Source organism: Globicephala melas, chromosome 21 (assembly GCF_963455315.2).
Source record: "Globicephala melas chromosome 21, mGloMel1.2, whole genome shotgun sequence".
Lineage (NCBI taxonomy): Eukaryota > Metazoa > Chordata > Mammalia > Artiodactyla > Delphinidae > Globicephala > Globicephala melas.
This window is the reverse complement of record NC_083334.1, coordinates 6,709,728-6,723,163: the sequence shown is the minus strand read 5'-3', so window position 1 is coordinate 6,723,163 and position 13,436 is coordinate 6,709,728. Positions and strand designations below refer to the sequence as shown.

At 46.6% G+C, this 13,436-nt stretch overlaps 1 protein-coding gene across 3 annotated transcripts in view; it reads left to right on the top strand.

Annotated features, from left to right (window-relative positions):
• MCPH1 (microcephalin 1) overlaps positions 1–13,436 on the top strand; it is a 75,733-nt gene that overhangs the window by 26,109 nt on the left and 36,188 nt on the right. For all 3 annotated transcript variants that reach the window (XM_070044624.1, XM_070044625.1, XM_060291563.1), the window contains 4 exons: positions 174–288; positions 1,690–1,833; positions 5,420–5,509; positions 6,976–8,145. In XM_070044624.1, coding sequence (XP_069900725.1) covers positions 174–288; positions 1,690–1,833; positions 5,420–5,509; positions 6,976–8,145 — 1,519 coding nt within the window. The remainder of the gene's footprint in view (positions 1–173; positions 289–1,689; positions 1,834–5,419; positions 5,510–6,975; positions 8,146–13,436) is intronic.

Sequence of the window (13,436 nt, the reverse complement as noted above, 5' to 3'; positions counted from 1 at the left end):
CTTACAGTTATAGGAAGAATAAACATTACAAATTCACATATAGTGAAGAAATATCTCTTTAAGTAGGTTGTATTATGGATGTTACAAAAGATATCAGGAATGTGTACGGAAGGGTTCTTTTCCTGTCTTACACAATCGCAATACAGTATTATTTTTCTGTCCTTTTTGTACAGCGCAAGTGTATGCAGCCCAAAGATTTTATGCCTAAAACACCAGAAAATGATAAAAGACTGCAAAAGAAGTTTGAGAAAATGGCTAAAGAGCTGCAGCAGCAGAAAACCACTGTGGGTAAGCTGAGAAATGCAGGCCGGCCCCCGGTGCCTGTGTCTGTACTTCCGAAGCAGCAGAACTGAGCAGAACCTTTAGCCTGCACAGTGCCGCCCGATGCCTTTGCAGAACATTGGCTGAATCCTTTGTTCTTGCGCTCGGTCATCCCACTGCTTGATGAATCGAGTCTCTCGGTGCTGTGCTGGTGCCTCCCTGACAAATCCCACATGACCGTCTGGTCTGCTGCCCCAGACAGACGTGGAGTTCTCCTTGGCATCTGTCCGCCCTGGTGCCTGTCACCCCCCTGGACCCCAGACCTGCTCTGAAGTGGTCTCCCAACTCCTCCTCTGCCCTCTTCTCCCAAGCCTGCAGCACCCCATGTGGGCGTCCAGCAGCTCCTTGGCTGGCCTTCCAGCCGCTGTGTCCTTAGCCTCCACCTCCCTGCTTCAGTCAGAAGGGTGTACGTCCGAGCTCACGTGGCCGCCCCACCCGGGCTTTAACGGTCCTCAGTGTCGTCCTAAGGAAAAGTTACTTAGGGTAAAATCCTGTATTTCACGTGTCCTGCAGCCGACCACATCCTATCTGATCTGCCTGTCCTGCAGCCTCACCTCAGCTCTGCCCCTCTCTGCTGTCAGCCTTCATACCTCTGCCATTTGGCCATCTTTCCTGCACCAGTGATAGTGTATTTGGAAAGAATTCAGCAAAATGGTAATGATAGATTTTAAAAAGTTCTCTTTTTAGACCAAATTTATGTCTGAATTGTCTTTTAAAAACTACAACTATAAGGTATTAAAGATTCAACTAACGTATGTCTGCATATTGCCAGAAGTGCAGTAAAAGTTGTGCAGGCCTAAGAGTTGCAAAGGAGAGGCTATTGAATGATTTGTGGTCTGTTTTTTAAGGGGGGGGACAGGTGGTCAGGGTCCTAAAGTTCTTTCATTACCTGCAAGGTGTGGATTCCAGGAAGCACACCACTGTTCACCCCACCACTGAGCCCCTTACTTCATGGCCCAAGGATCCCCTGACCTCCTTCCTGCCGCCGAGTGCACGTGCGGGTCTGTGTGTGTGTCTGTCAAAAGGGAAGAGGAGGACTTCCCTGGTGGCGCAGTGGTTGGGAGTCCGCCTGCCGATGCAGGGGATGCGGGTTCGTGCCCCGGTCTGGGAGGATCCCATGTGCTGCAGAGAGGCTGGGCCCGTGAGCCGTGGCCGCTGGGCCTGTGTGTCCGGGGCCTGTGTTCCGCGGCGGGGGAGGCCGCAGTGATGGGAGGCCCGCGTACCGCAAAAAAAAAAAAAAAAAAAAGAGAAAAAAAAGGGAAGAGGAACCCGTGGAGTAGGGGACAGGGGTGTCCTTAAGAGGAATCATATTGTTGAAGGAGGAAGGCATTTTTTTGAGATTAAAACTGGATTTTTGTTTCTTTTCAGATAATGATGTTCCTGTTCTCTTGTTTGAATCTAATGGCTCCTTGGTGTACAGTCCCACAGTTAAAATCTGCAGTGGCCACCACAGTGCAGTGGAGAAGAGGCTGCAGGAGATGAAGGAGAAACGGGAGAATCTTTCCCCCACCTGTAAGTGACACTTCATACGATGGAAATTACAAAGTAGGTGAATAAATTGTGGAAAGGGTTTTTTTTTTTTCCTTTACATAGATATTTTAGTTAATTTAGCTTATAATCATTTTTTTACCTGTATCAGCGTAGACTTTGTTGATATTTTCTTCCAGAAAATCTTATGCTTTATTAAGATTTTTAAAGAGTATATTGGGTATGTAGTATTCTCCAGGTTTAAGATCCTGTTGTTCCTTTGTAATTTTTCATATATTCGGGATTTTTTTTTTTAATTAATTGGGCCCCTCTTTTGAAGGAGTTTGCTTTAGATTAAGTAATGCTTCAGTTTATGTTTTCCTTTATTTCTTTTATCTTGAAAGTTTTTAAGTAATATACAGAACGTTGACCAGTAGTACATCATTTGTAGTAAACATCCATCTTGATTCCCACCTCATTCTCCTCTGCCGCTGGGTAACCCATGTTTTATGTTGATGTGTTTCTCCAGATCTTTTTCAGTGGGTCACATGTCTGTGTACACATGAACAAGATAAGGCTTCTGTATTTTCCTCTGTGGTGGTGTAACTTTTCTTTACCTAAATTGGATCATGGCATACCTCTCATTTTCAGCTTTCTTGTTTTACTGAAGAGTGTATTGGTGTGGACCTCCATCTTTATTTTAATTTTTAAAGATGTCGCATAGTAGTCTAGACTTTTGATATTGAAGCATCCGTCTGTTGCTGGATATTTGTCCATTTTGTCTTTCTTTTTTTTTTTAATTTTTGGCCTCGCTGCGCAGCTTGCGGGATCTTAGTTCCCCGATGAGGGAGGGGATTGAACTGCAGGCCCCAGGAGTCCTAGCCACTGGACCAGCCAGCGAATTCCCCCAGTTTTTCTTTATTAGAAACAGTGCTGCAGTTTTTATTCTTTTTAACTACATGGTATGGTGGTTCTTGTTCTTTTGTGACCGTTTTCCTCTCTGGACATAAGGCTTTTCCCCCCACTGTTTACTGTTATAACCCACACGCCAGTGGACATGCTTCTATATGAATCTTTATGTTCCTCTGTATTTCATGTATCGCAATAATAATTCATAAAGGCAGAATTTAAAAATTTTGGTAGATATTGTCACATTGTCCTTCAAAAAGTTTGTGTCATTTTACCCTTTGCCAGCTGTTTATAAGAACTGCAGTTTCACACCCTTGGGAAACTAGGTTAAGATACACGAACTCTGCTGTTTGTCATAATGCGGTGACTTTTGCGAAACAGAAATACTACGTTTAAGGTAGACAAATCTGTTCTGTTTGTCTTTTCCTTCTGGCCTCTAGGATTCCTGTGATGCTTAGAACTCCTCCACCACAAGCTTTCAAAATTGTATTTTCTGCTATTACTTGTATGGTTTATTTTTAAGGTTAGTTGTTTCATCTGTCCTGAATTTATATCTATATTTATGCAATGGGCATGTGTATCAGTTAAGGTTAGTTGTGGCCGCCGATAACGGACAAATGCAAAAACCAATGGCTGCACTTAGATAGAGTTGTGTTTCTCCGTCCTGCCAAAGAAAGAGGCAGGCAGGGTTCGGGGAGGCTGTTCTGTGGTGTCTTGGAGAGCGGGCTCCCGACCTCCTGCCTGGCTTCCCTGGAGCCAGCTCCCTGTGAGCAGCCTCACCAGCTCCTGCCGCTGCCGCTGCCGAGCTCTGCTGGCCAGAGCGCAGTCCTGTGGCTCTTCCTGCTTGCAAGCTAAGTGCGACTGTGTGTGGCCCAGGAGCTACAAAGGCAAAACACCACTCTGGATGAGCCAAGAAATACAATACAGTTCTTTGTGTTTGTACATCTAATTTAATCTGCCAGTTTAATTTAAAATGGGCAGTGGCATTCAGGATGGCATAGCTAAGGGGACTGCTGTAGTTTTAGCCTAGGAAGTAGGAAACCAAATACAAGTCACCTGCAGGGCACTGCAAGCAAGACTGAAGAGTAGTCTTAACTAGGGTGTGTGTCTGCACTCATAAAATCAGGGTCTGTTGCAAGAGGCAGGTGGGAATGGCCATTGAGCTAGGTAACTAGCAGTGTTCCAGGGGACTGTCCAGATTGTTTCGACAAATCATTATATATGTGTGCAAACTAATTTGCCTTGAACTTTATTCCACTACTTTACAGTGTTAATTCTGCTACGTAACTGCCTCCCGCAGTTAAGTTTAAATTCAGCAGTTGAAAATGTTACCTGTGTGCTTACCTTTCTTATCTCGGTTTATTCTCATTTTCTAATCGTTCGCCCAAGTTTTCTCAGAAGTGTATTCTTTTAAGTCTCCTCAAAAAACATCTCTGGGGGGGCTTCCCTGATGGCGCAGCGGTTGAGAGTCCGCCTGCCGATGCAGGGGACATGGGTTCGTGCCCCGGTCCGGGAGGATCCCACATGCCGCAGAGTGGCTGGGCCCGTGAGCTATGGCCGCTGAGCCTGCGCGTCCAGAGCCCGTGCTCCGCAATGGGAGAGGCCACAGCAGTGAGAGGCCCGCGTACCGCAAAAAAAAAAAAAAAAATCTCTGGGGACTTCCCTGGTGGCGCAGTGATTAAGAATCCTCCTGCCAACGCAGGGGACATGGGTTCGAGCCCTGGTCTGGGAAGATCCCACATGCCGCGGAGCAACTAAGCCCATGTGCCACAACTATTGAGCCTGTGCCCTAGAGCCCGCAAGCCACAACTACTGAGCCCGCGTGCCATAAATACTGAAGCCCGTGCGCCTAGAGCCCGTGCTCCACAACAAGAGAAGCCACCGCAATGAGAAGCCCGCACACTGCAACAAAGAGTAGCCCCCGCTGGCTGCAACTAGAGAAAGCCCGCGTGCAGCAACAAAGACCCAATGAGCCAAAACTAAATAAATAAATTAATTAATTATTAATTTAAAAAAAAATCTCTGGCCGTGAAACCGAGATCTCTCTCTTGTCTGTGCTCTGTTGCATGCACAGCCTTTGAAGGTGACGCCTGTGGCCTTAGCTGTTGAATCGCTGATCTCTGGGATGTTTTTCTCTGAAGCCCCCGCCCTCCGGACACTTGGGGCTGCGTAGTTCTTTGTTGCTGGGACCATCCTGTGCCCGGCAGAGTGATCCGCAGCATCCCCGGCCCCTGCCCCCTAGATGCCGGCAGCATGGCTCCTGTCCACCGCAGCCCCACCCGCGACGTCCAGCAGCATCTGCAGGGGCCAGGCCGCCCCTGGTTGAGAACCACTGCTCTGGTCATAGAGGCAGCTGTCGGTGATCATCGTGAGAAAAGCCTTGATCGTTGAGAAGTGAGACTGACTGAAAGGTTCTCTACCCGTATCGAGCTTCTGCTTAGATCTAGGCCGGCCGACTTTCCAAGAGCCCTTCCAACTTTTATTATCCTAGGATTCTGTGCCTTTTTTATGATATGATTTGTATAAATTATATTTTAATGATTCTCATCATCTGTAATAGATTTGAGTAAGATATCTAGAATAGCACGTATTAGGAATAAGTCGTGGGTGTGGGTGTGTGTGTCAGTGCCACATGAGTGGAATGAGTGGACCTAGTATTGGCTTCATCTACTACCAGAGATCAGAGTTGTTATTTAATGAGGAGTTTTGATTATGTTTTCAGCTTCCCAGATCGTTGAAAAGTCTGACGATAACACCGTTAACGCTCTGTGTGAAGCATCTTTGAACCTTTCGCATGATACTTTGTGTTCAGGTAAAATTATTTTCACAAAAGCTTCGTTCTGTGCATGGTTTATTCTTTAATCTCTTTGGCGTGTACTGAAATTATTTGCCCACGTATCTTAAGTAATCACCATCTTTTTATTTCATACTTGATGCATGTGTGAAACAAGTGACAACAATAACTAGCTCAGTTTCATCGTTGGCTGTGCCATGGGCGCTGCTCGCGTGTCTGTATCTTGTCTGATTGTCCTGTTAGCCCCGTGACGCAGGCCCCGTCGTTGTCCCCCTCCTGCCGGTGAGAAAGTCCGGCCAGCGAGAAGTCAGACAGCTCGTAAGAGGTCACACCATTTGTGAGCGGCCGAGCTGGGCTTCGAAGTAGGCAGTCTGACTTCAGAGTTTACTCTCTTATGCCGTGTCATGCTGCTTGCCAGCCTTTTGAAAAGTGAGCTAAGCTTATTCAGCTGCTAAAATTAAACACGTCCTATGTTTCCAGCTGCTGACTTAGAGACACGCAGCACCACCCGCCCGCTGGGCTTCTCTCTGCTCCCTGGGGGCTGCCCCTCTCCTCTCTCTTTAAAAGTAGAGCCTTAGTGGTGTCAGTCAGTAAGTTAAGACATCTCTGTTGCCTCTGGTGTGGAGTTTCTATAAACTGGGGGTCCTCCATCTGTTCAGCAAGCGCCGAGCCCCTATCAGAGGAGCCAGTGCTGGGCCAACGGCTCCGGATTCCAGAAAGCAGTGTCTGTGCTGGGGGCCTCTAGGCTAGGGAGGGGGGCAGATAGGAGTATAAGCACAGGGCGGTGACACACATGCTCTTAAAGGTTTGGGTGGAATTCTGTGTAGCAGAGGAGGACGTGCAAGACCAGAGCTGGTGAAGTCTGGGAGGATTTGCAGAGGTCTGACGTCCGAGGTGGGTTTCGAAGGAAGGGTAGTGTTTATCCAGGTTAGAGCGTGGAGCAGGGGGAGTGTAAAGGCAGCTTTTGGGAGCTGGGCAGAGCTTCGCGTTACCCTCAAGAAACGTGTAGGAAGGTGCGTGGAGAGCCAGAGCCCTGAGATGTGCCAGGCGGTTCCTGGAATTTGAATACAGAGTGAGGACTTTGGCAGGCAGCAGGGAGCCTGGGCAGCCGAGTTCATGGTGGTTGACTAGAGCCTGAACGCAGTGGTCCTTCATTCTCGGACTCCTGGCCTCCTCGAGGCCTCAGTGACGGGGTGCGGACGCTGTTCGTGGAGCGAGGCGCCCGGGCGTGTGAACATGCAGAGCACCACGCCCTCTCCGACCCCACCTTGTTCCCCGCGCACGGGGAAGCCCGGGTCCCCTGGTTAGAAACGCCGGCCAGGAGAGTGTCCTCACCTGCCGTGAGAAGCGGGTGTGGGTGACGCCCTTCTGAAGCAGGAGCCGTGCTTAGGGAGGGTCGCTTTATCACGTTATGGGCGGACTGAGAATTAGTCTTGTAATAATGTAAACCATTAAAAAGTTGGTTCTTTATTAATGTTTTCCAGAGGACTCCTTTGCTGGTGTTCTGCGCTTGTCTTTTGACGATCTTTGTGGGAGCTCTGGATGTGGGACTCAGCAGAGGAGACTGGGAGGATTCCTTGACGAAAGTAAAAGCGCTGCGTGTGCTTCCTCAGCTGTGTTGAAAACGAGAAGTGTCCGTCCGCCAGCATCTCCCGGGCCCCTTGGTCAGTTAACCCTTCACCAGCCCCCCGGCAGCCTTTCCAAGGGAGACACCCACCGGCAGAGGGTTGCTGCGGGCCAAGTCATCACCCCCGACGTGAAGCCAGCACGGGAGCCGGCTGAGGGGGTGTTTGATGAGAAGAGGGACCTGTCTCCTACGCCATCTGTAACAAATGAGCCCGCCGGGGGCCCTTCATGTCCCCAGAGCCCCTCAGCCACGAGAAGAAGGGTGTCGGTGAACTCCAGTCCACCCCCGGAGGAGAGACTGAGCAAGAGGCGGTGCCTCGGGCGGCCCCCCGCGCCCCGGCTACAGCTGGAGAACAGCCCGAAGTGTGCGAGCAGCTCTGCCGTGGAGACTCTGGGCCGCGGGGAGTCCTCGTACGATGATTACTTTTCTCCCGATAACCTCAAGGAGAGGGACTCGGGGAGCCTCTTTCCCGGGGTGCAGCCGCCCGCCGGCCCTGCCCTGCTCCACTGCATGAGGAGCCTTTCCAGGAGAGAGAGGACCAGCCTCCTGGAAAGGGCTGACTTCTCCTGCATCGGCAGAAGCCCCAGGTCAGCCGGTGGTACCGACTCAACGGTGAAGGCTGGCTTCCGTCTCCAGAAGCCTGCAAACTACGGATCTGATCCGGGCTTGAGCAGCGTGACTTCTAAGGAAACGCCTGCTGCTGAAGAAACCCCAGGGGACTGTCCCCGGGCCGAGGCTCGGGGAGGGGGAGACGCCCGCCCGGGCGGGAGTGACTCTCCCCATACCCTCAACGGACTCACTCCTCAGAAGGGACTTCGAGGTGATTTTACGTCTTTAAAAGGAAGCAATAAAGAAGTGAAAGGATGGATTGACATAAAAAGCACACAGAAAGAAGATACTCCTTCTAAAATGGTGAATTCCCCTGAAAGTGAAGCACAAAGTGATGATAAGCTAAACTTTGTAGGCGACTGGGATGTGGAAAAGTCTGCAGAGGCAATGGAAGAGTTACCCCGAGGATGTAGTGAAAGTATGTGAACCTCCTTTACTGGTCTCTCCACTATAAGAATATGTAGTAGTGTGTCCATCTTCCACGTTTATCACAACTTTTTCATAATCAAAATTTCCTTTTTTCCCTTTTATTAAACTTTAAAGAATGTATGTTTGATATTTACAGCGATAAATTCTTTAACTTCTTGAGGAATAGACAGCTTACTGCCCCATGGAATTTCTAGGTTCCTTGGTCAAACCTGTTATTAGGAATACATTTCTCTAAGTCTTATAGGTGAAAAGAAAAGGTGATGTCTGGATGTGTTGTGTGAGCAATGGACTCGAGTGAGCGCTTTTCCTTGTTTCAGTGCAGCCTGTCACTGCAGCATCACTGTGCAAAGAGGCACGTGAGTGGAGGTCTTTTAAAACTCTCAGTTTGTAATGGTGAGGCCGTTTATTTTAGAAGGGAAATTGAGGAGTGTAAGCCATTCATTCTGTTAAGAAAAGATAAATAAATGTGGAAACAAGTTAATATTTATTTTTGAAGAAACTGGGCAATTTAGCTATGAAGAAATTTTTTAAGTATTTTTAAGTAAATAGCTCATTGTAACAGGCCTTATTAGATTTCTATTTATTTGCTTTAAGCACGTCATTTAAATAGATATATTCCTATCTGTAATTTAGTTGTAACCATAGTAATGAACTATGTCATAGCAAAAGTAGCAACAGTTTTGCACTTTCTGATGATAAGCACAGACAGGTTTCAGCAAGCAAAAGTGAAGAAATCTTGAACTTAAACCACCTTCACCTAAAGATTGGGTTAAAATTTTGATAAGGCCAAGTTTATTCTTCATTATTTCTCTACTCCTTGAATCATTTTAACCACCCTTTTCAAGTTGGAGAAGTTATATGGACTGAAATATAATCACAGATGCATTGCATATCTTTTCCTTGGGTATGAACTCCCCAAAATCATCTCAGTAAAAGAATTTAATTTGTATATCATTAACCTTCTTTTTATGTCTGAGCTTTCTGATATATATAAAACTTTTTTATGTATTTATAAAATATATAAAATTTGACATAAAACTATATTTTACGTTCCATTAGGGTTAGTATGTGTTTTCAAAATATTTATTTTAAAATCATGTCAAGCCTAAAATTAATATAAAACAGTGAGTGTACGGAATTATTTTGGTAGCTAAGACTATCCCGTTCTTGAAGCTTACATTCTCGTTCTCAGTTTTCATCTTGTGTATTCTTTCAGCTTTTGAATAATGCTTAATGACATGCAAATATAAGTCAAGTAAAAAAAAAAAAAAAAAATCTGCTTCCAGGCGGTGTGAGCACCCTGCAGCCCCAGTGCTGTGCACAGTGTGATGGTCCTGCTCTGGGGCTCACCGCCATGTCCAGGGCCCCGAGGGTTCTGGGGCTCACGGGCTGTAGGCAGGGCCCTGGCGTAACTGAATCTCAGAGACGGAATCAGATATTCTGTGTTCCCTAACGTAAGGACATGTAGATTGGTCTTGTTTTACGTCATCCCAAGAGAGAGAAAATCATTGAATATAGGACAGGAAAAGACTTACCTATTGTCTAGCCTAAACCTAGGTCTTTGTTTTATGGTGGTAAAATGAAGACCCACTGATGTCTTAGGTGGTCCACGGTCAGTCCACCTGGCATCCCACCTCTCTCTGGGAGCCCCCCCCCGCCCCCGCCCAGGTAAAAGCACATGGCCTGCGGGCTACCTTAGACATTCGTAGATGCCGAAATTGCGAAGCGGTGAAGCCCACTCTGTACTCCAAGCTGTACCTCTGCAAATCTTTTATGTTGCAATAAAAGTCTTTTTTCAATTTCTGTTTCCGTTCACTTTTACTCATCACCCTTGTCAGTGTCTAAGATAGATAGTGTGCAGCAAAGGTTGTGAGAAGAGGTTACAAAGACACTCAGTGATAAACGTTAACAGAACAAGAATGGAGGGAGAAACTTCTGATTTTTAGAATAACCTTTGGAATCATATTAACCAATAATTGTTTTCTTTCTAAGCTTTTCATTCTCTAGTTTCATAAAAATACACAAATACATGCTCAGTGTAAGAGAAACTGCTAAAAAGGGTAAAATCATCCTGTCCTACTCTCCTCATCTACCCCTTTCTGTTAGTTCATTTAACAGGGGTTTTGTGCACCTGTCGTGTCCCGGGTTCCCTTCTAGTTCCCAGGGAGACGGCAGAGAAGGAGGCAGCGCCCCCGCCCCCCAGAGGTTACATCCTAGTGAGGAGGAGGGGACAGCAGGTGTACGTCAGCATCATGCCAGGTAGCGTGCCGTGTGAGACAAGGGCGCAAGGCCTCTCGGAGGAGGTGACCTTGGCTCACAGGCCTGGGCGTGGGAGAACAGGTACCTCGTGGCTGGGGATCATGTTTCAGCCTGAGGAAGCAGCAAGTGCAAATGTCCTGAGGTAGAAAATGCCCACAAGCGCCGCAAGGAAGCCACCATAGCGACAGCTCTCTGGGCTGAGGGAGACGGGCAGGAAGTACAGTCAGAGAGGCCCCGACAAGCCTGGGGTGGCTTTGTTTTGTTTTCAAGTGTGATGAGCCACTGGCGGGCTTCAAGCAGGGAGTAACCAGTTGTGATTTTTGTTTTAGATGTAACCCTGGGAGTGTCTGCTAGAGGCAGTCAGCCAGCAGTTGTGTTTCCTTCCAGACATTGTGTGTGTGCGTGTGTGTATGTGTGTGTGTGTGTGTACAAACACACAAGTGCAAGAAGATGTTTTAGGGGGATTTTATCGCATACGTAGGATTACATTATCCCATTGCCTTAAAATCTGTTTTTTTGAAAAATACGTTGTTTCCGTATCAGTATCAACAGAGCAATAGGTCTACCTCATTTTAAAATACGTTTCAGGAGTCAATGAAATTTTTCTGTAATGAGTCAGATAGTAAATATTTTAGACTTTGTGGGCGAGGAGGCAAAATCAAAGTACATAGGTAGTTATACAATGAGAAAAAGACATTTTTACAAAATTTTTATCGGCTGAACTGAAAGTTGAGTATAACTTTTTTGTAATACAAGTCTAATGAGAGTAGAATTCTACTTTGGGGGAAGAATAACTTAATTGGGGTTCAGATTGAGTGATCTCATCAAAATTGATCGCTGATGTTTATTAAGGCTGACGTGTAATAAGATTTTACGTATTTCACCTTTGAAAATGCCGTTTCACACAGATAGCCTACCACTCCCGAAGCAGGCGGTTTTCATCGAGCACATGTTGCCTCGGAAGGATCTACAGGCTTTTATTAGTGTCCGCTGCGTGTGCCCTGTAGCACGTCCTCCTGGAGCAGGTGAAGCTCCTCCGCTGTGCAGTCGTGTGGGGTTTGAGTAAATCCCCTTTGCTCTTGCCTCAAGGTCTGCAAAACGTTGCTGGAACTGGAGCTTGCTTGTGGGAGACACATCCACATCAAATTACCACGACAATGGAGATCTTCTTGTTTTAACTTCTGGCACCGCAGGACAGGAAGTATGTAAAGCTGCTAGATGTCACTTACGTGTGGAAATGGCTTTCCACCCCCTGTGGCATTGCTGACCACAGCTCTTCGGATGCCCACCTGAGGTCCGTTTTCACTGTCAACTAGGTAAAGCCGATTCATCATCCTGAATTAGCGCACAGCTTGGCCGATGCTCGTTTCTCAGTAACAAAGGTGGCTGGAGTGGTCCCACGGGTGCCGCGTGGCCACCGGCAGGAGCAGAAGGAAATCCTTTCCACACCCATGCCCTCACTGTGGTCCCTTGGTCTGAGAGAGGCTTTGCTGTGGATGATGGAATTGCATGTCAGCACAGACACGTGCCTTATCTAAACAGATTGGCCATGTCCAATTATTAGGTTCTTTTGGATGAATCATAGTCGCCAGTAGAGGTTGATGAAGGCTAGTTTGCCGTCTTCTGCAAGCTCTGTCTACCAGCTCTGTCTCCAGACACGCAGATATTATAAAACATGATTGGCATGCAGATGGGGAACTGTCCACAGATCAGACCTATAAGCTGAAGTCCCCGGTCTTGTCCTTTAAGTTAACTGTCTGTACCTGATCTGAAAGGTTTAGTAGAGGCAGACGGGATTCTCGGGGCTCATTTCTGGAAACTGGGCAGCATCAGGCCACTAGATAACCCTCAGCCCTGCAGTTTCTTACAGGACCATTTAGGGACCAAGTCTTGGATATGACCCCTGGGTACCAGCTATGGCACGTGCCCTACTCATATGTGGGTAGGAGGGCCCTGTGATATTCTAGCCAATCCATGAATTTAACTGAGAAACATTCCTGGCATCCATTACTGTGATTAACAAGCCGATGATATCACCAGTTACCACTCATTTCTTTCATCCATTTTGCCAGTCAACAAAGCATCTGGTATTGGGCGGGAGGGTTTATAGGAGTTGTCTCTAAAGTGTGATGTTTCTGTGAGCTCACCACTACTGGCGGGGGTGTCTTGATAGGGAAGCAGTAGCTCACGTACTTCATGTCACACAGTCTGATGAAATGTGCTAACTTACAGCCTTCACGACACTGTGCTGCTCTGTCTTGGTGCACTAATCCTTGGGACAGAAATGGCAGGAGGGGTCTGCTGGCTTTGGTGGGTTTGTTGGTGGTCACTGCCTGTGTCTCTGAGTTGGGAAGGATTATGAGGCTTGGTCTTGGCTTTGAAGGACAAGGTGACATGAATAGTAGTGTCTGCTTAGAGAAGTGATTAACATGCTTCAGTAGCGGGTTTATCTGGATTATCACTTTAATTGCTGGAGAATTACAGGCAAAAATGCTATAGTAATTGTCTGTAGAAGGTATTTTGTATATTTCTTCATTTGTAACCCCAGGCAGGGAAGAATTGCTTTTATAATTTCAGATTTGTTTTGCAGCCTTTTGAGAAAGTGATAATCTTATTTTGATGTAGTTGATACATCTCACTGAAGTCATCAGCAGATATACCATTTTCAATTGAATTAATTAAAAATATTTCATACATGTTTTACGAAAGCAAAGCCCAGCAAATTATAGGCACTTACGTATTCTTATTCAGTGTAGAACATTTTGTATATTCTGAATATTTCTTCATTTAAGAGAAAGTATGATTTACTATTGTACCAAGTAGGTAGGCATACATGTACATGTATCCCTTAAGTATTTAAAATTGAAGATTAATTATTGTACTTCTGGGTAATTCAAGTAAAATACAAATATATTCAGAAGAGTGTTTCTCCACACCCTCTTCTCCAGAACCTGCCAGACCACTCACTGGAGGTAAGAAATCCTAACAGCTTGACGTAAGTTACTCAACCTATGTGGCTAC